This window comes from Anomaloglossus baeobatrachus, chromosome 5, assembly GCF_048569485.1.
Source record: "Anomaloglossus baeobatrachus isolate aAnoBae1 chromosome 5, aAnoBae1.hap1, whole genome shotgun sequence".
Classification (NCBI taxonomy): Eukaryota; Metazoa; Chordata; class Amphibia; order Anura; family Aromobatidae; genus Anomaloglossus; species Anomaloglossus baeobatrachus.
In genome coordinates this window covers 599791953-599813884 of record NC_134357.1, presented here as the reverse complement: position 1 = coordinate 599813884, position 21932 = coordinate 599791953, and the positions used below count along the sequence as shown (strand labels likewise).

The 21932-nt window shown below is 47.8% G+C and overlaps 1 protein-coding gene across 3 annotated transcripts in view; it reads right to left on the bottom strand.

Moving 5' to 3' along the window:
* CCDC50 (coiled-coil domain containing 50) overlaps window positions 1–21932 on the bottom strand; it is a 103433-nt gene that overhangs the window by 44518 nt on the left and 36983 nt on the right. For all 3 annotated transcript variants that reach the window (XM_075351548.1, XM_075351549.1, XM_075351550.1), the window contains exons 2-4: window positions 8317–8379; window positions 6921–7050; window positions 6121–6211 (exon numbers count right to left, since the gene is read on the bottom strand). In XM_075351548.1, the coding sequence (XP_075207663.1) occupies window positions 6121–6211; window positions 6921–7050; window positions 8317–8379 (284 nt within the window). The remainder of the gene's footprint in view (window positions 1–6120; window positions 6212–6920; window positions 7051–8316; window positions 8380–21932) is intronic.

Here is a 21932-nt window from a genome sequence, read left to right as displayed (position 1 = left end):
TTGGCAAAATGCTAGCAACAATGACAACGGCGAGCATCTGGTAAACTGGTCTGAAGCGCATAATATATTCCTCGTTTTTGATGCAAAGGACTTTCCAACTTTCCAGTCAGCAGCCTGGCAGAGAGGATACAATCCTGACTTATGTTTTGTCTCACGCAATAGAAACAATCAACCTTTGTCTACATCTCGATGTGTTGTCAAACATTTCCCTCGTAGCCAGCATCGCCCTGTCATCATCACCATTGGAGTATCTATTCCTCTTGTAACGTCGTATCCACGTCCTCGATGGAACCTTGCCAAAGCCAACTGGAAGAAGTTTGCAGATCACCTTGATAAGTGTATCGGCTGGATACCTCCAATCAGTAAAAACTATGAACGGTTTTGTAAAGCAGTTATTACAGCTGCAAAGAAATCAATACCACGTGGCTTTCGCAAAGAATAGATCCCAGGATGGTCTGATGAATGTGAACAACTGTACAGACAATTTCTTGAGAGCAAAGATGGTGAAATCGGTGAGGAATTGTTGAAGAAACTGAATGCAGCACGTTGTATTAAATGGATGGAAACAATTGAGAATTTGGACTTTAAAAGGTCCAGTAGAAAAGTATGGTCTCTTAAGAAAACTAGAAGGAAATCGTAAAGTAAAAGAGAAGACGAATGCTATAACTTCAGATCAAATTGCAGCACACATCGTGAACATCTCAAGAAGCCCAAAAGACCGAGCTCACACCATAGAAGTTAAAAAGAAGTTTAAGCTACTAAAATCATCAGTGGCACCATCTGAAGAATACTCACGTGCTTTTACAACCTGTGACATTGATATTGCCCTTGCTGAAACTAAAATTAACAAAGCTCCCCGCTCTGATGGGATCCATCCTGAATTTCTCAAAAACTGTGGACCTTATGTGAAAAAATGGATGGCAAAGTTCTTCTCCGATATTAAGGAGAATGCTCAAGTCCCTAGTAAATTAAAACATGGAATAATAATTGCATTGTTAAAACCTGGGAAGCCTGAAGTAATCCATCAAGCTATAGACCCATTGCCTTGTTGAGTTGCTTAGATAAGCTCTTAGAACGCTTAATATATAACAAGAACACTTTAAAGATTTTCGACTCAATACCTATAGAGCAAGCCGGCTTCAGACCTGCTCGAAACTGTAGTGACCAAGTCTTAGCTTTGACAACTCTCATTGAAGCTGAATTCCAGAAGAACAAGAAAGTGTCAGTGGCGTTTATCGATCTCTCCGCCGCATATGATACTGTGTGGAGGGAAGGACTTTTATATACATTTCTGAAGGTGATTCCATGTAAGAAAATGATGTACCTCTTGAACAATATGATTGCAAATCGAACTTTTCATCTTATTATGGACGATTCAACCAGTTGTAAGAAATCTTTAAACAATGGACTGGCCCAGGGATCAGTGCTGGCACCTCTCCTGTTTGCCCTGTACCTAGCTGATATGCCTAAGACAGTGTCACGGAAAATTCGATATGCCGATGACTGGGCACTTGCTATGGTAATTAAAAACAATGGAGGAAGTAGAGGATGTTCTTACAAAAGATCTTCGTGTAATGGGAAAGTACTTCCGACAATGGAGATTAAAGCCCAACCCATCAAAAACGGAAGTTTGTTGCTTTCATTTACACTATGCAAGTGCCAAGACTGAACTTAAAGTACAATTTGAAGGCCAATCTGTTAAACACAATTTCAATCCTAAGTACTTAGGTGTAACCCTTGATAGGATTTAAAAGTTAGACTTCTATCTGGTTAAATTGGCGCAGAAACTGAAAGCAAGTAATAATATTATTCAGAAACTTTGTGGATTCTCCTGGGGTTCGGCAACATCTGTTCTGAGAACATCTACTCTTGCCCTGGTGTCCTCTGCTGCAGAATACTGGGCTCCAGCATGGTCATCTACTCTTGCCCTGGTGTCCTCTGCTGCAGAATACTGGGCTCCAGCATGGTCATCTACTCTTGCCCTGGTGTCCTCTGCTGCAGAATACTGGGCTCCAGCATGGTTATCTACTCTTGCCCTGGTGTACTCTGCTGCAGAATACTGGGCTCCAGCATGGTTATCTACTCTTGCCTTGGTGTCCTCTGCTGCAGAATACTGGGCTCCAGCATGGTCATCTACTCTTGCCCTGGTGTCCTCTGCTGCAGAATACTGGGCTCCAGCATGGTTATCTACTCTTGCCCTGGTGTACTCTGCTGCAGAATACTGGGCTCCAGCATGGTTATCTACTCTTGCCCTGGTGTACTCTGCTGCAGAATACTGGGCTCCAGCATGGTCATCTCCTCTTGCCCTGGTGTACTCTGCTGCAGAATACTGGGCTCCAGCATGGTTATCTACTCTTGCCTTGGTGTACTCTGCTGCAGAATACTGTGCTCCAGCATGGTCATCTACTCTTGCCCTGGTGTCCTCTGCTGCAGAATACTGGGCTCCAGCATGGTCATCTACTCTTGCCCTGGTGTCCTCTGCTGCAGAATACTGGGCTCCAGTATGGTCATCTACTCTTGCCCTGGTGTACTCTGCTGCAGAATACTGGGCTCCAGCATGGTTATCTACTCTTGCCCTGGTGTCCTCTGCTGCAGAATACTGGGCTCCAGCATGGTCATCTACTCTTGCCCTGGTGTCCTCTGCTGCAGAATACTGGGCTCCAGCATGGTCATCTCCTCTTGCCCTGGTGTCCTCTTCTGCAGAATACTGGGCTCCAGCATGGTCATCTACTCTTGCCCTGGTGTACTCTGCTGCAGAATACTGGGCTCCAGCATGGTCATCTACTCTTGCCCTGGTGTACTCTGCTGCAGAATACTGGGCTCCAGCATGGTCATCTCCTCTTGCCCTGGTGTACTCTGCTGCAGAATACTGGGCTCCAGCATGGTCATCTACTCTTGCCCTGGTGTACTCTGCTGCAGAATACCGTGCTCCAGCATGGTTATCTCCTCTTGCCCTGGTGTACTCTGCTGCAGAATACCGTGCTCCAGCATGGTCATCTACTCTTGCCCTGGTGTCCTCTGCTGCAGAATACTGCGCTCCAGCATGGTCATCTACTATTGCCCTGGTGTACTCTGCTGCAGAATACTGGGCTCCAGCATGGTTATCTACTCTTGCCCTGGTGTCCTCTGCTGCAGAATACTGGGCTCCAGCATGGTCATCTACTCTTGCCCTGGTGTCCTCTGCTGCAGAATACTGCGCTCCAGCATGGTCATCTACTCTTGCCCTGGTGTCCTCTGCTGCAGAATACTGGGCTCCAGCATGGTCATCTACTCTTGCCCTGGTGTCCTCTGCTGCAGAATACCGTGCTCCAGCATGGTCATCTACTCTTGCCCTGGTGTCCTCTTCTGCAGAATACTGGGCTCCAGCATGGTTATCTACTCTTGCCCTGGTGTCCTCTTCTGCAGAATACTGGGCTCCAGCATGGTCATCTACTCTTGCCCTGGTGTACTCTGCTGCAGAATACCGTGCTCCAGCATGGTTATCTCCTCTTGCCCTGGTGTACTCTGCTGCAGAATACCGTGCTCCAGCATGGTCATCTACTCTTGCCCTGGTGTCCTCTGCTGCAGAATACTGCGCTCCAGCATGGTCATCTACTCTTGCCCTGGTGTACTCTGCTGCAGAATACTGGGCTCCAGCATGGTTATCTACTCTTGCCCTGGTGTCCTCTGCTGCAGAATACTGGGCTCCAGCATGGTCATCTACTCTTGCCCTGGTGTCCTCTGCTGCAGAATACTGCGCTCCAGCATGGTCATCTACTCTTGCCCTGGTGTCCTCTTCTGCAGAATACTGGGCTCCAGCATGGTTATCTACTCTTGCCCTGGTGTCCTCTTCTGCAGAATACTGGGCTCCAGCATGGTCATCTACTCTTGCCCTGGTGTCCTCTGCTGCAGAATACTGGGCTCCAGCATGGTCATCTCCTCTTGCCCTGGTGTACTCTGCTGCAGAATACTGGGCTCCAGCATGGTCATCTCCTCTTGCCCTGGTGTACTCTGCTGCAGAATACTGGGCTCCAGCATGGTCATCTACTCTTGCCCTGGTGTACTCTGCTGCAGAATACCGTGCTCCAGCATGGTTATCTCCTCTTGCCCTGGTGTACTCTGCTGCAGAATACCGTGCTCCAGCATGGTCATCTACTCTTGCCCTGGTGTCCTCTGCTGCAGAATACTGCGCTCCAGCATGGTCATCTACTCTTGCCCTGGTGTACTCTGCTGCAGAATACTGGGCTCCAGCATGGTTATCTACTCTTGCCCTGGTGTCCTCTGCTGTAGAATACTGGGCTCCAGCATGGTCATCTACTCTTGCCATGGTGTCCTCTGCTGCAGAATACTGCGCTCCAGCATGGTCATCTACTCTTGCCCTGGTGTCCTCTGCTGCAGAATACTGGGCTCCAGCATGGTCATCTACTCTTGCCCTGGTGTCCTCTGCTGCAGAATACCGTGCTCCAGCATGGTTATCTACTCTTGCCCTGGTGTCCTCTTCTGCAGAATACTGGGCTCCAGCATGGTTATCTACTCTTGCCCTGGTGTCCTCTTCTGCAGAATACTGGGCTCCAGCATGGTCATCTACTCTTGCCCTGGTGTACTCTGCTGCAGAATACTGGGCTCCAGCATGGTCATCTACTCTTGCCCTGGTGTCCTCTGCTGCAGAATACCGTGCTCCAGCATGGTTATCTACTCTTGCCCTGGTGTCCTCTTCTGCAGAATACTGGGCTCCAGCATGGTCATCTACTCTTGCCCTGGTGTCCTCTGCTGCAGAATACCATGCTCCAGCATGGTCATCTACTCTTGCCCTGGTGTCCTCTTCTGCAGAATACTGGGCTCCAGCATGGTCATCTACTCTTGCCCTGGTGTACTCTGCTGCAGAATACTGGGCTCCAGCATGGTTAAATAGCTGTCATGTAAACTTAATTGACACTCAGCTGAACAACTCTTTGCGGATAATATCTGGTGCTACTAGACCTACACCTGTTCACTGGTTACCTGTGCTGGGTCATATCGCACCCGCAAACCTAAGAAGACAAAAGCTCCTACTTAAAGAGTACACTAAAGTAGTGAATAATGAAAAACTTCCAATACACCAAAATATCAGAGATGTTACAATACAACGATTGAAATCAAGACATCCACCCATCCGAACTGCAATCACCGGCACCCACCCATCCGAACTGCAATCACCGGCACCCGCCCATCCGAACTGCAATCACCGGCACCCGCCCATCCGAACTGCAATCACCGGCATGAACAAGACTTCAATTTAGAGGAGAAATGGAGAGAACTTTGGGTCAATGTAGTAGACGGTGATCCCCAAATGTTCCCTAATTTACAAACCCTCCCCCCCCAGGCTTCAATCTACCAAGGAAAACATGGGTTACTCTAAATCGTACCAGAACAAACTTTGGCGTCTGTGCAGATTTTATGTATAAGTGGGGAAAATCTGACTCCCCGACCTGTGACTGTGGAGCAGATGGTCACACTATCCAGCACATTGCGGAGGAGGCCCCCAGAGATCCTACCATTGCGGAGGAGCCCCCAGAGATCCTACCATGGTGACAAGAAGGATTTCTATATTGTAAATGATAACGCTATTGCATAAATAGAAAATCTTGACTTCGATTTTTATCCGTTTGATATTTTTCAATCACTGTCTATTGTCTGGTGTTTATTTTTATATGATGGTAAGGTATACATTCATACGATTAAATAAATAAATTTAATTAACATACATACATACATACATACATACATACATACATACATATAACAACTCTAAGGACCGGATGGCATACACTGCGAGTGGAATCAAAGAGATTCCGGAAGCTAAATAGGAAAGGGTTCTTTACAGTTAGAGCAGTCAGACTGTGGAATGCGACCACAAGAGGCAGTAATGGCCGACACTATACCAGCTTTATATCAGGGCTGGAGGATTCCACAGTACATAACATTGTTGGTTATAAACGGTAAATTGGTCTTTTTTCAGCCTATGTAACTATATATTAATATTTTACCAGTTTTTGCCTCAATTTGTTTCCTTTTTCCCTCTAACACCGAGGTGTCTTATAGTTTGAATAAAATGGTGTTGTAGTTTGCCATTCGTTGTGTAAGAGTGTGGAGCGCACGCACCTCGTCCTTCTCCTCCTGCAGACGCTGGCGTTCGGCCTCTATCACCAGCTTCTCCTGAATTTCCTGAGCAATTTCACCATCTAGAAGTTCACTGAAAAAAAATATGAAGGTCAATGTCTTCAGATCAGAAATCCCGTAATTACACAAAGCTTGGCTGAAGACTGATTAGAAGTCGTGATACAACCCCTGAGGAAGCTATGAGTTTGGTGATACGCATTTTTAACCCCCTCCCTCCTGACTGCTCTATCTTTCTAGGGTTACTTCTTTGGTCATTTGACAACCTCTATGATGGTAAATATCTTCATGGATGGAGCAATTTGCACGCTGTATATAGTATTTGTGAGGACTTAGTCATGATACAGCAATAGGGTTTCTGACATTGCAATACAATCAAATAGTGAGAAAGAAGTAATTTCAGTCCCAGAAAGTCAGAAAATACAAGAAACCGCAGATGTGTGGTATATTCCATAAAATGTCTGGTTCAGGATGTACCCGCGGGAGCTGCAGATATCAGCTGAGAATGGAGAACGTGACCCTTCATCTTCTGAGGGACGGTCGGGATATTGCTGAGGGCCTTTACTCTGCTCTTTTCTTGGTAACTCTCATAAAAGAGACTGTAGAGACCAAGTATGGGGCCCACCACTCCAGTCTAGTTGGTAAAGATTACACTGAGCCCCTTTTCTAGACCGGCGGGGGTCCCACATCTAACCCAGACAATATGGCCTATTCTGGGCTACAACACATCAGAAATGGACTCTGGACTTCCCTGGTCATTACTACACAGAAGCGTCAGGCTCTACCGTTCATCGTGGTGGTGTCTAATGAACACTTGTGTTCGGAGGTCCTCTATTTCCTGGAGCTGTCTGGCCACTTTGAGGTCGCGCTTCACCAGGCGGTTACGCTTTACGTTTGTAGCCAAATGATGTTCAACTGGGAAGAAAAATAAATAAATAAATATTAAAAATAGGCCGCCCTCCTACTCCTCCAAAAACCTTCATCCCTGGAGGCATTCTGTTATAAAATAAACCCTTCATGATTCCTGCACCGAGTCTCTGGCGCCACTTCCGAATTCTTCCGATATTGGTGGTGTAGCGGAGATCATATCGACAGCCAATCAGTGAGCTCTGCGGTTCACGCTTCGCGGCTGTTGTGATGTCTGCACCACAACTAATTCTGGACCCAGGATATGGCACCAGAGTCAGCGGACCCAGGGAGGGGGATTAAGGGGCAATTGTTTGCATAAACTGTATCCAGGGCTGAATATTCTCTGAAAGAGGACAACTCCTTTACCAAGGATCTCTCACCCAGGGTTTTTAATCTTGTATGATGTGAGGAGGAGAATCTAGCAGGTCTATGAATGCTGAGCTCTGTATAACCACACTCCATCCCTAGCTTTACTCAGTGCATAGGCAGAAAGCTGCCAATCAGTGGTGCAGAGCCCATGAATAAGGAGAACTGCATGGCAACAAGTTGACTGGTCCTGTAATGGATCTCCCGCTAGAAGCCTGGGAAGTGACAGCTGAATACAGGGTCTCTGCCGTTATATCCAGATGTGCACACGATAGGTGGCCAAACCCTGGTGACAGCTTCCGTTATCCTCCTGCATCTTAGGACATTACAGTCACTTATTGTCCTCCTTGTATAATGAGCTGCTCACTATCCGTGATATAACACCATGAAGCCCATCGAATCTCCTGGTGTTCTGCCCCTTGCAGATGCATCTACCTGGTCACCAGCATTATGATGTCTCAGGAGGAGAGTGCTGGGAAGGAGTAAGACCGTGAAGAACATGGAGGAAGACAAAGCAACTACAGATCTGCCTCAGGCCCTGTTCACATTAACCTGACTGAACACCATCGACTACAGGAGGTTTTCAGATGCAAAGATGCTCCTAACCATAAAGCAAACCCAATTTTTAGACAATTTTTAGCCTCCACCCCATTGCTGTGCCGCCAGCCCCCACCCCATTGCTGTGCCGCCAGCCCCCACCCCATTGCTGTGCCGCCAGCCCCCACCCCATTGCTGTGCCGCCAGCCCCCACCCCATTGCTGTGCCGCCAGCCTCCACCACCCCATTTACAATAATATATAATTATAATATATTATACATTATATATACACATATATATATATAAGTGTTAGTACACTTATCAATAGGATGCGGCTGCTAAAAATTCAGGTATTGAAAAGGACTTACTTTCTTGTTCTTGCAAGGAGTGAGCAAGACTATGATCTTCTAGAACCGCAAAATCTTTACATACTGTGGGAACAGGAAAAAAAAAGCAAGTCACAATAAAGAAATAAGAGATAAGATACTGTACATAAAAGGAACTTGGTGCCAGGACCACGCAGGCACCGCGCTGTAGAGCGGAGCATACTGAGGCACAGCCCTGTGAGAAGGGGTTCAGTATATCTGGATTTTCACTATTTCACCCTCTGCTCTGAGATTCTCAGTCAGCTCATAGTCCAGTGGGCGGTCCTATCAGTGACTGACAGCCATCAGTATGCACACTCCTGCAGGGGAAGCTGTCAGTCACTGATCAGACCGCCCACTGGACTACAAATCCAGAAAGAGCAGAGGATTAAAAGAACTAAGACTAACTATGACTAAGAACTCATTATACCGAATCATTTCTCACAAAGCTATAATCAGTCTACTCCGCTCCCCGCTCTATGGCGCCTGCAGATAGGACGGCATTCTTAAGGCGCCAGGTTCAGACCGATAACTCTTCATGATGGCTCCAGCATAAGCGGAGCGGCGGGGAGGTATATATTCTTCATAATTCTGGTCTTCATAATCTAGGAGTTATTTATCAAATAGTTTGAATAGAAATGTTATAAATTGATAACATGCCATAGGGAACACAATTACTGAACAGAGCACCTAGCCAAGATGACAGGTCCCCATGGATTGTAGATATTTTACACCAGGAGAAGCATGAAATTAGGCAAGGGTCCACCAAAGAAAGGTCACCCGGCCGCGGTAGATGGGCTCACATCAATTGGACAATTTATACGCTAAGTGCCTTCATTTTTCTAAGTATATTTCATATCGCATTAATAGAATAGATGAAATGTAAATTGTATGTTTGCATATATCTTAGCACCTACAGAGGCTGCTGTGTTCCCTCCAGTGTTTTGTGTAGTTTCAGCAGCTGGCTCCTGTTCACACTGGCTAGGTTCTATTTGGAGATACAGTTTTTGTGTTTGTTTTTTTAGTGTTGTATATGACATAAGCCCAATAAAATACATTTAAAGTTTGCTGGTGTAACATAAAAAAAATGTGGAAGAATTCAGGGGGCATGAATACTTTCTCAATGCACTGTAGTATAAGCAATTGGACAGCTACAGGTACAAGCCCTCTAAAAGCAGTAATATAAAAAAAAAAAACAACAACAAAAAAAAAAAACCACACGCAACAGCAAATATGATCGCAAAAGCAGATTTTGGGGACACACAAACCTGTGAGTACAGCAGTGCCAAAGGCATGAAGAGACGAGCCCTAAAGTGTCCTCCAGAATATGTGCCAATGGCATGAAGAGACGAGCCCTAAAGTGTCCTCCAGAATATGTGCCAATGGCATGAAGAGACGAACCCTAAAGTGTCCTCCAGAATATGTGCCAATGGCATGAAGAGACGAGTCCTAAAGTGTCCTCCAGAATATGTGCCAATGGCATGAAGAGACGAGCCCTAAAGTGTCCTCCAGAATATGTGCCAATGGCATGAAGAGACGAGCCCTAAAGTGTCCTCCAGAATATGTGCCAATGGCATGAAGAGACGAGCCCTAAAGTGTCCTCCAGAATATGTGCCAATGGCATGAAGAGACGAGCCCTAAAGTGTCCTCCAGAATATGTGCCAATGGCATGAAGAGACGAGCCCTAAAGTGTCCTCCAGAATATGTGCCAATGGCATGAAGAGACGAGCCCTAAAGTGTCCTCCAGAATATGTGCCAATGGCATGAAGAGACGAGCCCTAAAGTGTCCTCCAGAATATGTGCCAATGGCATGAAGAGACGAGCCCTAAAAAGTGTTCTCCAGAATATGTGCCAATGGCATGAAGAGACGAGCCCTAAAGTGTCCTCCAGAATATGTGCCAATGGCATGAAGAGACGAGCCCTAAAGTGTCCTCCAGAATATGTGCCAAAGGCATGAAGAAACGAGCCCTAAAGTGTTCTCCAGAATATGTGCCAATGGCATGAAGAGACGAGCCCTAAAGTGTTCTCCGGAATATGTGCCAATGGCATGAAGAGACGAGCCCTAAAGTGTCCTCCGGAATATGTGCCAATGGCATGAAGAGACGAACCCTAAAGTGTCCTCCAGAATATGTGCCAATGGCATGAAGAGACGAGCCCTAAAGTGTCCTCCAGAATATGTGCCAATGGCATGAAGAGACGAGCCCTAAAGTGTCCTCCAGAATATGTGCCAATGGCATGAAGAGACGAGCCCTAAAGTGTCCTCCAGAATATGTGCCAATGGCATGAAGAGACGAACCCTAAAGTGTCCTCCAGAATATGTGCCAATGGCATGAAGAGACAAGCCCTAAAGTGTCCTCCAGAATATGTGCCAATGGCATGAAGAGACGAGCCCTAAAGTGTCCTCCAGAATATGTGCCAATGGCATGAAGAGACGAGCCCTAAAGTGTCCTCCAGAATATGTGCCAATGGCATGAAGAGACGAGCCCTAAAGTGTCCTCCAGAATATGTGCCAATGGCATGAAGAGACGAGCCCTAAAGTGTCCTCCAGAATATGTGCCAATGGCATGAAGAGACGAGCCCTAAAAAGTGTTCTCCAGAATATGTGCCAATGGCATGAAGAGACGAGCCCTAAAGTGTCCTCCAGAATATGTGCCAATGGCATGAAGAGACGAACCCTAAAGTGTCCTCCAGAATATGTGCCAATGGCATGAAGAGACGAGCCCTAAAGTGTCCTCCAGAATATGTGCCAATGGCATGAAGAGACGAGCCCTAAAGTGTCCTCCAGAATATGTGCCAATGGCATGAAGAGACGAGCCCTAAAGTGTCCTCCAGAATATGTGCCAATGGCATGAAGAGACGAGCCCTAAAGTGTCCTCCAGAATATGTGCCAATGGCATGAAGAGACGAGCCCTAAAGTGTCCTCCAGAATATGTGCCAATGGCATGAAGAGACGAGCCCTAAAGTGTCCTCCAGAATATGTGCCAATGGCATGAAGAGACGAGCCCTAAAGTGTCCTCCAGAATATGTGCCAATGGCATGAAGAGACGAGCCCTAAAGTGTCCTCCAGAATATGTGCCAATGGCATGAAGAGACGAGCCCTAAAGTGTCCTCCAGAATATGTGCCAATGGCATGAAGAGACGAGCCCTAAAGTGTCCTCCAGAATATGTGCCAATGGCATGAAGAGACGAGCCCTAAAGTGTCCTCCAGAATATGTGCCAATGGCATGAAGAGACGAGCCCTAAAGTGTCCTCCAGAATATGTGCCAATGGCATGAAGAGACGAGCCCTAAAAAGTGTTCTCCAGAATATGTGCCAATGGCATGAAGAGACGAGCCCTAAAGTGTCCTCCAGAATATGTGCCAAAGGCATGAAGAAACGAGCCCTAAAGTGTCCTCCAGAATATGTGCCAATGGCATGAAGAGACGAGCCCTAAAGTGTCCTCCAGAATATGTGCCAATGGCATGAAGAGACGAGCCCTAAAGTGTCCTCCAGAATATGTGCCAATGGCATGAAGAGACGAGCCCTAAAGTGTCCTCCAGAATATATGCCAATGGCATGAAGAGACGAGCCCTAAAGTGTCCTCCAGAATATGTGCCAATGGCATGAAGAGACGAGCCCTAAAGTGTCCTCCAGAATATGTGCCAATGGCATGAAGAGACGAGCCCTAAAGTGTCCTCCAGAATATGTGCCAATGGCATGAAGAGACGAGCCCTAAAGTGTCCTCCAGAATATGTGCCAATGGCATGAAGAGATGAGCCCTAAAGTGTTCTCCAGAATCTGTGCCAATGGCATGAAGAGACGAGCCCTAAAGTGTTCTCCAGAACATGAATATGAAAGTGATGGAAGCAAAATGGAAGAGAACACGTGGCGATCAAGGCAAGACCTATCAACAGAAGCGCCCGAAAGCCGCCATAGAGGTCACAGAAAAGCCTCTACTGCCATTAGAAAAAAACAATAACTTTTTGCAAAACCTATAAACTACCACTTTTAAAAAAAAAAAAAAAAAAAAATATGTGAAGAGAAATCCTGTTCAAATATTCTTATCAGGATTACTGATATGGGTCATTAAAGAGAACCTAAGTTTACATGCGCACCTCGACCCAGAAATTTCCAGAACGTTGAGTAAGACAAACGGGATTTTCAGTAAAAATAATTAAAAAAAAAAATCCAAACTTAAAAAAAAAAAAAAAAAAAAAAAAAAAAAAAAAAATTATGGTTATTAGAAGATAAAGAAGATAAGGGGGGGGAAAAATGAGCATGTGAACACAGAAAATGAGCCAGTCAGGATGGGTTGATCTGCACCATCAGCATTGCAGAATCCAGCCCAGGGTGAGGTTCTGAGCAGGGAATATTGCAGAGACCTGGTGCGCTGGCCAGGAACCTTCCTCCTCGCTGTGCGCTGTAAAGGCCACGTCTCACTAAGCGACATCGCTGCTGAGTCCCGGTTTTTGTGACGCAACAGCGATCTTGCTAGCGATGTTGCTGTGTGTGACATCCAGCAACGACCTGGCCCCTGCTGTGAGGTCACCGGTCGTTGCTGAATGGCCTGGAACATTTTTTGGTTGTTGCTCTCCCGCTGTGAAGCACACATTGCTGTGTGTGACAGCGAGAGAGCAACTATTTAAATGTGCAGGGAGCCGGTAACCAAGGTACACATTGGGTAGCCAAGCAAAGAGCTTTGCTTGGTTACCCGATATTTACCTTGATTACCACCGTCCACAGCTTCTAGAACCCGGTTCCCTGCACAAGTAGCCAAGGTACACATCGAGTAACTATAAGCAAAGCGCTTTGCTTAGTAACCCGATGTGTACTATGGTTACGTAGCACAGCGTCGTTACACAGGTTGTTGGTGGCTGATGTCTGATCACTGTGAAGATCTGCCTGTATGACAGCTGACCAGTGACCATGTAGCGACACTCCAACGATCCCTACCAGGTCAGATCGCTGGTGGGATCGCTGGAGCTTCGCTTAGTGTGACGGTACCTTTAGTGCACTGCATTTACATATGCCTCTTCAGGGAGTATGTAGACGAGCTCTAGTGCCCCCTATTGGAGTCAGTCTACGTCCTCCCTGAAGACACAATTTGCGTATTTCCCAGAGAGTCACTACTGGCATGCCGGATTGGTGTGTCAGTCTCCGCAAGGACAATAGCTTCCCCGAGATTTCATTCACATAGATTCAAACTTCATGTTCTCAGCGATGGAATATCCATTTGCAAACGGTTAGGTAATGCCTGGTCTTACAAAACTACCTACATTGCGATTAGTTTGAAGACCTTTGAAGAGGGTCTCCCGTCCTCCAAGATTGTCCATCTTCCCCGAGTCTGGCACCCCTGCCGATCACACACGCCTCTGCATTTTTCATAATGGCTGAATCCCATTCATTTCAGTAGCTATGAGAAGGGCATAGAGTGGAGCCGCAATGAAAGGAGTGCGGCATTAGATGACACATGGCGGTCCCTTCTATAGGCAGAGTACTGGGGGTGTGGGAAGACTGGCAATGAAGGGAGTGTGGCATTATATGGCACATGGCGGGCCCTTCTATAGGCCGAGTACTGGGGGTGTGGGAAGACTGGAAATGAAGGGAGTACGGCATTATATGGCACATGGCAGTCTCTTCTTTAGGCTGAGTATCGGGGGTGTGGGAAGCCTGGCAATGAAGGGAGTACGGCATTATATGGCACATGGCGGTCCCTTCTATAGGCTGAGTATGGGGGGTGTGGGGAGCCTGGTAATGAAGGGAGTGTGGCATTATATGGCACATGGCGGTCCCTTCTATAGGCTGAGTATCGGGGGTGTGGGGAGCCTGGCAATGAAGGGAGTGCGGCATTATATGGCACATGGCGGTCCCTTCTATAGGCTGAGTATCGGGGGTGTGGGGAGCCTGGTAATGAAGGGAGTGTGGCATTATATGGCACATGGCGGTCCCTTCTATAGGCTGAGTATCGGGGGTGTGGGGAGCCTGGTAATGAAGGGAGTGTGGCATTATATGGCATATGGCGGTCCCTTCTATAGGCTGAGTATCGGGGGTGTGGGGAGCCTGGCAATGAAGGGAGTGTGGCATTATATGGCACATGGCGGTCCCTTCTATAGGCTGAGTATCGGGGGTACGGGGAGCCTGGCAATGTAAGCAGTACGGCATTATATGGCACATGGCGGTCCCTCCTATAGGCTGAGTATCGGGGGTGTGGGGAGCCTGGCAATGAAGGGAGTGCGGCATTATATGGCACATGGCGGTCCCTTCTATAGGCTGAGTATCGGGGGTGTGGGGAGCCTGGCAATGAAGGGAGTGCGGCATTATATGGCACATGGCGGTCCCTCCTATAGGCTGAGTATCGGGGGTGTGGGAAGCCTGGCAATGAAGGGAGTACGGCATTATATGGCACATGGCGGTCCCTTCTATAGGCTGAGTATTGGGGGTGTGGGGAGCCTGGCAATGAAGGGAGTGTGGCATTATATGGCACATGGCGGTCCCTTCTATAGGCTGAGTATCGGGGGTACGGGGAGCCTGGCAATGTAAGCAGTACGGCATTATATGGCACATGGCGGTCCCTCCTATAGGCTGAGTATCGGGGGTGTGGGGAGCCTGGCAATGAAGGGAGTGCGGCATTATATGGCACATGGCGGTCTCTCCTATAGGCTGAGTATCGGGGGTGTGGGGAGCCTGGCAATGAAGGGAGTGCGGCATTATATGGCACATGGCGGTCCCTCCTATAGGCTGAGTATCGGGGGTGTGGGAAGACTGGCAATGAAGGGAGTGCAGCATTATATGGCACATGGCGGTCCCTCCTATAGGCTGAGTATCGGGGGTGTGGGGAGCCTGGTAATGAAGGGAGTGCGGCATTATATGGCACATGGCGGTCCCTCCTATAGGCTAAGTATCGAGGGTGTGGGGAGCCTGGTAATGAAGGGAGTGCGGCATTATATGGCACATGGCGGTCCCTTCTATAGGCTGAGTATCGGGGGTACGGGGAACCTGGCAATGTAAGCAGTACGGCATTATATGGCACATGGCGGTCCCTCCTATAGGCTGAGTATCGGGGGTGTGGGGAGCCCACTGATCTCATAATTATGGCCTATTCTAAGACTTAGATAACCGGCTCACTCAACAAATACTCCGCAAAGTGTTAAAACCTCACTGGACTCTCACTTCTCACATTCTCCATGTGCAGATGAAAACTCGTATATTTTCTACCAACATTGTGCCAAGAACTTCAGTTTTGCGGTTAGTAGAGTAGAACATTGCTGTGGACGGCCATCTGCTCCACACGGGGAGGCATGGTAAGAGTTAATGGAAAGCAGACAAAACACGCGCCTCAATCTCAATTTAACTTTTAATTTCCATCTTAAACAAATATGTGCTGCAAGGACAGAACCTAAAATCTTCTATAAAGCCATCATTGACACATGGATGCAGCCCCCCCGCCCCATACACACTAGATGGGCGTCTCAGTCCCCTCCCCCCATACACACTAGATGGGCGTCTCAGCCATCCCCCCCCCCCATAAACACTATATGGGCGTCTCAGCCATCCCCCCCCCCATAAACACTATATGGGCGTCTCAGCCACCCCCCCCCATACACACTATATGGGCGTCTCAGCCACCCCCCCCCCCATACACACTATATGGGCGTCTCAGCCATCCCCCCCATACACACTATATGGGCTTCTCAGCCATCCCCCCCCCCATACACACTATATGGGTCTCAGCCATCCCCCCCCCATACACACTATATGGGTGTCTCAGCCATCCCCCCCCCCATACACACTATATGGGCGTCTCAGCCGTCCCCCCCATACACACTATATGGGTGTCTCAGCCACCCCCCCCCCCCATACACACACTCTATATGGGCGTCTCAGCCATCCCCCCCCATACACACTAGATGGGCGTCTCAGCCCCCTTCTCCCCCATACACACTAGATGGGCTTCTCAGCTGTCTCCCCCATACACACCGGATGGGCGTCTCAGCTTCCCCCCCCCATACGCCGGAGCACCAGATCTGCTGTGCGCTACATGCGAGAGCGACTGCCAAACATTAAAGGGGTAGGGAGGAGAAGGATTGGCTATCTCTAGGTAGAATGTCACGCTAGGTGCTAGGTATGGGGAACCACCAAGTGAACGGTGAAAGGGAAAGGAAACTGTCTAGGGAAGGGGGAGATCCCTGACCATACCTGTCGCTGCTCCCTGGGGTCCCTCACCACCCTACAAAGGTTCCACCCCTACAGTGGGTACGGAAACTATTCAGACTCCTTTAAATTTTTCAGTCTTCCTTTCATTGCAGCTATTTGGTAAATTCTCATTAATGTACACTCTGCCCCATCCTGACAGAAAAAAAAACCAAAAAAAAAAAAAAACAAATCTACAAACTTTTGCAAATTTATTAGACAAGAAAAACTGAAATATCACATGGTCATAAGTATTCATCCCCTTTGCTCAGTATAAACACATGGTCATAAGTATTCAGCCCCTTGCTCAGACACTCATATGTAAGTCACACGCTGTCCATTTCCTTGTGATCCTCCTTGAGATGGTTCTGCTCCTTCATTGGAGTCCAGCTGTGTGTAATTACACTGATAGGACGTGATTTGGAAAGGCGCACACCTGTCTATATAAGACCTCACAGCTCACACTGCATGTCACACCAAATGAGAATCATGAGGTCAAAGGAACGGCCCAAGGAGCTCAGAGACAGAATTGTGGAAAGGCACAGATCTGGCCAAGGTTACAAAAGAATTTCTGCAGTACTCAAGGTTCCTAAGAACACAGTGGCCTCCATAATCCTTAAATGGAAGAAGTTTGGGGCCATCAGAACTGTTCCTAGACCTGGCCGTCCAGCCAAACTGAGCAATCGTGGGAGAAGAGCCTTGGTGAGAGAGGTAAAGAAGAACCCCAAGATCACTGTGGCTGAGCTCTAGGGATGCAGATGGAGATGGGAGAAAGTTCCACAAAGTCACTATCATTGCAGCCTCCACCAGTCCGGCCTTTATGGCAGAGTGGCCCGACGGAAGCCTCTCCTCAGTGCAAGACACATGAAAGCCGCATAGAGTTTACAGAAAATACATGAAGGATCCCCAGACTATGAGAAATAAGATTCTCTGGTCTGATGAGACCAAGACAGAACTTTCTGGTGATAATTCTAAGCAGTATGTGTAGAGGAAACCAGGCCCTGCTCATCACCTGCCCAATACAATGCCCACAGTGAGACATGGTCATATGCTATTGGGGCAGGGACAGAACGACTGGTGGCAATTGAAGGAAAGATGAATCCAGCCAGGTACAGAGATAAGTTACGGTTAGCGTAACATCACCAGTGATGCAGCAGCCTCTGATTGGCCGTCGATGTCATCGGTGACGTTGTGGTTCCACATTGGCTGCTGATGACATCAGTGATGTGGCAGTCTTAAATTGGCCGCCGCCATTGCCATCTGGTGCTGGGCTTGGGGCAGGGCTTAGTCTTTAAAAGGTCCTGGACGACGCACATGGAAGCTCATGTGTCATTTTGGCTCGTTAGTGTGGCAAAGCAGTGCAGCCTCTGTGCTTATTGCAGTCTGTATCGGTAGGCAGGTTTAGGCATTGGAGGACAGGTCATTAACTGATTGTGTGGGCACCCTCAGTAAGCTGTTGGTGTCTAGGGGCACACCAGATACAGTTCTGTACCTCCTTAGGGCTAATCTCCTCGCTTCTCCTCCACCGTCTAAGTTCTTTAGTGGCAGCTCAGTGGAGTTACACGAGCTGTAGCTCCTGTCCTGGAATGCCCAGTTTGTGCACGGACAATCATCTAACAAAGAGAGGTCCTGTTTACCGGCGTGTGTGACGCTAACACCACCTAGTGTGTTCTCTGAAGCTGTGTCTTTCGTCCGCTTGTTCTTCTGTAGCTTTACCACCTGCTCAGGGGACCTTTTCTAGACGTTAGGAGCTTCTATTATTTTTGACTCTAACCGTCCTCCTGCATAACAGATATCCTGGAAGAAAACCTCTTCCAGAGTGCTCTGGACCTCAGACTTGGCCGAAGGTTCACCTTCCAACAAGACAATGACCTAAAATAAAAAGGAGTGACTTCATAACAACTCTATGACCATTCTTGACCGGCCCAGCCAAAGCTCTGACCTAAACCCAATTGAGCATCTCTGGAGAGACCCGAGAATGGCATCCACCAACGTTCACCATCCAACCTGGCGGAACTGGAGACGATCTGCAAGGAAGAATGGCCGAGGACTCATGGCTATACTAGCTCAAAAGGGAGGGTGCGTCTTCTCAATACTGAGCAAAGGGGCTGAGTACTTATCACCAGGTGATATTTCAGTTTTTCTTGTTTAATAAATTAGCAAAAATTTCTACATTTATTTTTTTTTCTGTCAAGATGGGGGAAGGGGTGCAGAGTAAATAACTCATTTTTTCTAAACATTTTTCATGTTTTCTGAGCAGCAATGCATATTCCCATTTCAATATGCACTAGACATTGAGGTTGTTAACCCAGATAGAGGCATTTGAGTTAAGCGGGCTTTACACGCTACAGCGATCTCGTTGGGGGGTCACGGATTTTGTGACGCACATCCGGCCGCTGTAGCGATGTCGTAGCGTGTGACTACTAGGAGAGATTTTGGATCATTGCAAAAACGTCCAAAATTGCTCCTCGTTGACATGGGGGTCCGCTCCCAAATATCGCTGCTGTCGCTGAGGCGAAGTTGATCCTCGTCCCTGCGGCAGCACACATCACTACGTGTGACGCCGCAGGAACGAGGATCATCTCCTTACCTGCCTCCGGCCACAACGCGGAAAGAAGGAGGTGGGCGGGATGTTACATCCCGCTCATCTCCGCCCTTCCACTATCATTGGGCGGCCACTTAGTGACGTTGCTGTGATGCCAAACGGACCGCCCCCATAGAAAGGAGGCGGGTCGCCGGTCACAGCGATGTCGAAGGCCATGTAAGGCTATGTGCGCACGTTGCGTAAATACATGCAGTTACGCTGCGCTTTGTAGCGCAGCGTAACTGCATGCGTCCTGCGTCCCCTGCACAGTCTATGGAGATTGTGCAGGGGCCGTGCGCACGTGGCGTTTAAGAGCGCAGCGCTTCGGCTACTGCTGAAGCGCTGCGCAAAAAGAAGTGACATGTCACTTCTTTCCTGCGCTTTGCCGGCAGCTCCTGCTCTGTCTATGGCAGGAGCTGCAGGCAGAGAGCATGGAATCGGCTTTTTTTTTTCTTCACTACGGACATTTCTGCAGCGATTTAAAGAGCACATGTGCTCTTCAGATCGCTGCAGAAATTTCTGCAGTGAAGTACGCAACGTGCGCACATAGCCTAAGTACGTGTGACGGAGGTGCGCGTTTGTGCGCGACGGACAGCGATATGCCCGTCGCGCACAAACGATGGGGGCGGGTCTCATGCTAGCGATATCGGGCCGGATATCGCAGCATGTAAAGCCACCCTTAGGGTCCAGATATAAGGAGATCACCTTGCCGTGGTGACCGGGCTCACATGCATTGGCCAATAAATAAGCTAAATATCTAATTTTCTTCAAATCTTCCTGTAGCAGTAATGCAATGCCAGAGCTGCCTTATTCATTGTTAGCATTTTAGAGTGCAGCTGTATGCGTTTTGTAGTCAGGGGATATAACACCCTTGTGACTAGTCCCTGCGCTCATTAGCAGCATATCATTAAGGATCTTCAAAAATACTTTTTGTAAAGATCTCTTTATCTATGCTACTAGATAGGGGTTAGCAATATGCACCCAGAACTGCTTGTGGCCCTGGTTGCATAGGGGAGCTGACAGGACCCACAGAACAATCAGTAATAGATGGATGTGTATGGGTAAGCATCCATTATTCTCATATGGAAGAAGTGAAGATTCCTCAGGCACTCTACCGGAAGCTGATGGTGCAGCTGGTAACAGCCAAAGGGGCGGAGAGAGGCTGAAGAGGGGGCGGGGCTCTACTAATACTAATGATGGCGCAGGCACTTTGTATTGAAGGTGGAGTAATCACCCGACATTAATTGGGTGAGCGGCTAATTGGTAACGGCAGGGAGTTTTTACATTTTGGTAAAAGCCTACATTTGCCGTGGGGTGAATAATTTGTATATTTATGGAGGCGGTCACCGTGCCTGGGTAACTTTTAAAGAAGCATTCTGGGAAGTTGTTTTTTTTTACTTTTGGCAGGATATTAAGAGAATTAATGGCCAATTTAGCAGATTTTGATTACGGGGCCTCATTCACACCGGTATTTTGTATCCAGGAACTTAGAGAAAAATTAGAAGATGGAAGATGGACTCCTGGCCTGCGTTTTGGAGATGCTCCTGGTTTTGGCAAATACTGATGAAAACGCCTGGTGTGTGAACAGCACTTTATTCCGGATTTGTGATCGGCACCTCTGGATCTCAGCTCTTCCCAGTGATGGCGTCACCGCATCCTCGGTGTAGACCCCGAGACCCCAATAGGAATTCACAAATGCATAGAGAAACTGGACTTTCTTACTACAGATGAGGACATGTTGGGGCCGCTACGTGCCATGTGTGATCTATGTGCGGTCACTAAACTCACTCAGGCAGAGAAGCTTCCGGAGCCAGATATTTGCCTACAGCTATTTATTGTGCAGGTTTCCTGTCCTGGTCAGGCCACAATCATATCCCCCTGAGTAAAGAATCAGATTACTGGCATGTCCTCATTTTAGTGGCTTTACTATTTGTGCCTTATCCTCTATTCATTTTACAGTATTCCGCTTTTTGAGTGGTCTCTTTAAATTCACTGAATAATAATAATAATAATAATCTTTATTTCTATAGCGCCAACATATTCCGTAGCGCTTTACAATTCAGGAGGATCATATACAAACAAGTAACAGTTATAGAAATACAATATTTAGAGGGGAAAAAAAAAATACAACCCTGCTCGTGAGAGCTTACAATCTACAATGAGATGGGGGGAGAGGCAAGGTTCAAGTGCTTATTTACAATGACAATCCAACCATCTCACGGAAATGGGGCTGGATAATGGTTTCCTGGACCAGTGGGCCCGAGCCTTGAGATGCCTTTGGGTGCCATGGAGTTTGATGTGGAGCTATGTTGTGAGAGGTTGTAGAGGGACTATGTGAATCGAATCTGATTAGGGAGTGTGATAGGCCGCCCTAAAAAGATGCGTCTTTAGGGTGCGTCTGAAGCTGAGTAAGTTGTGATTTGTCCTAACTTCTTGGGGTAGAGCGTTCCAGAGGGTTGGTGCAGCTCGGAAGAAGTCTTGGATCCGGGAGTGGGAGGTTCGAATTAGTGTGGATGTTAGTCGAAAGTCGCTTGCAGAGCGTAGAGAACGGGTGGACAGATAGACAGAGAGGAGGGTGGAGATGTAGGGGGGTGCTGCACTGTGGAGAGCTTTGTGGGCGAGAACAAGCAGTTTGAATTGGATCCTATGATATATGGGCAGCCAGTGCAATGACTGGCACAGAGCAGAGGCATCCGAGTAGCGGTTAGCCAGATAGGTGACCCTGGCTGCTGCATTAAGGATTGACTGTAGAGGAGAGAGTCTAGTTAGGGGGAGACCAATTAATAGAGAGTTACAGTAGTCCAAGCGAGAGTGGATCAGGGCCACGGTGAGGGTTTTTGTCGTTTCCATTGTGAGAAAGGGGCGG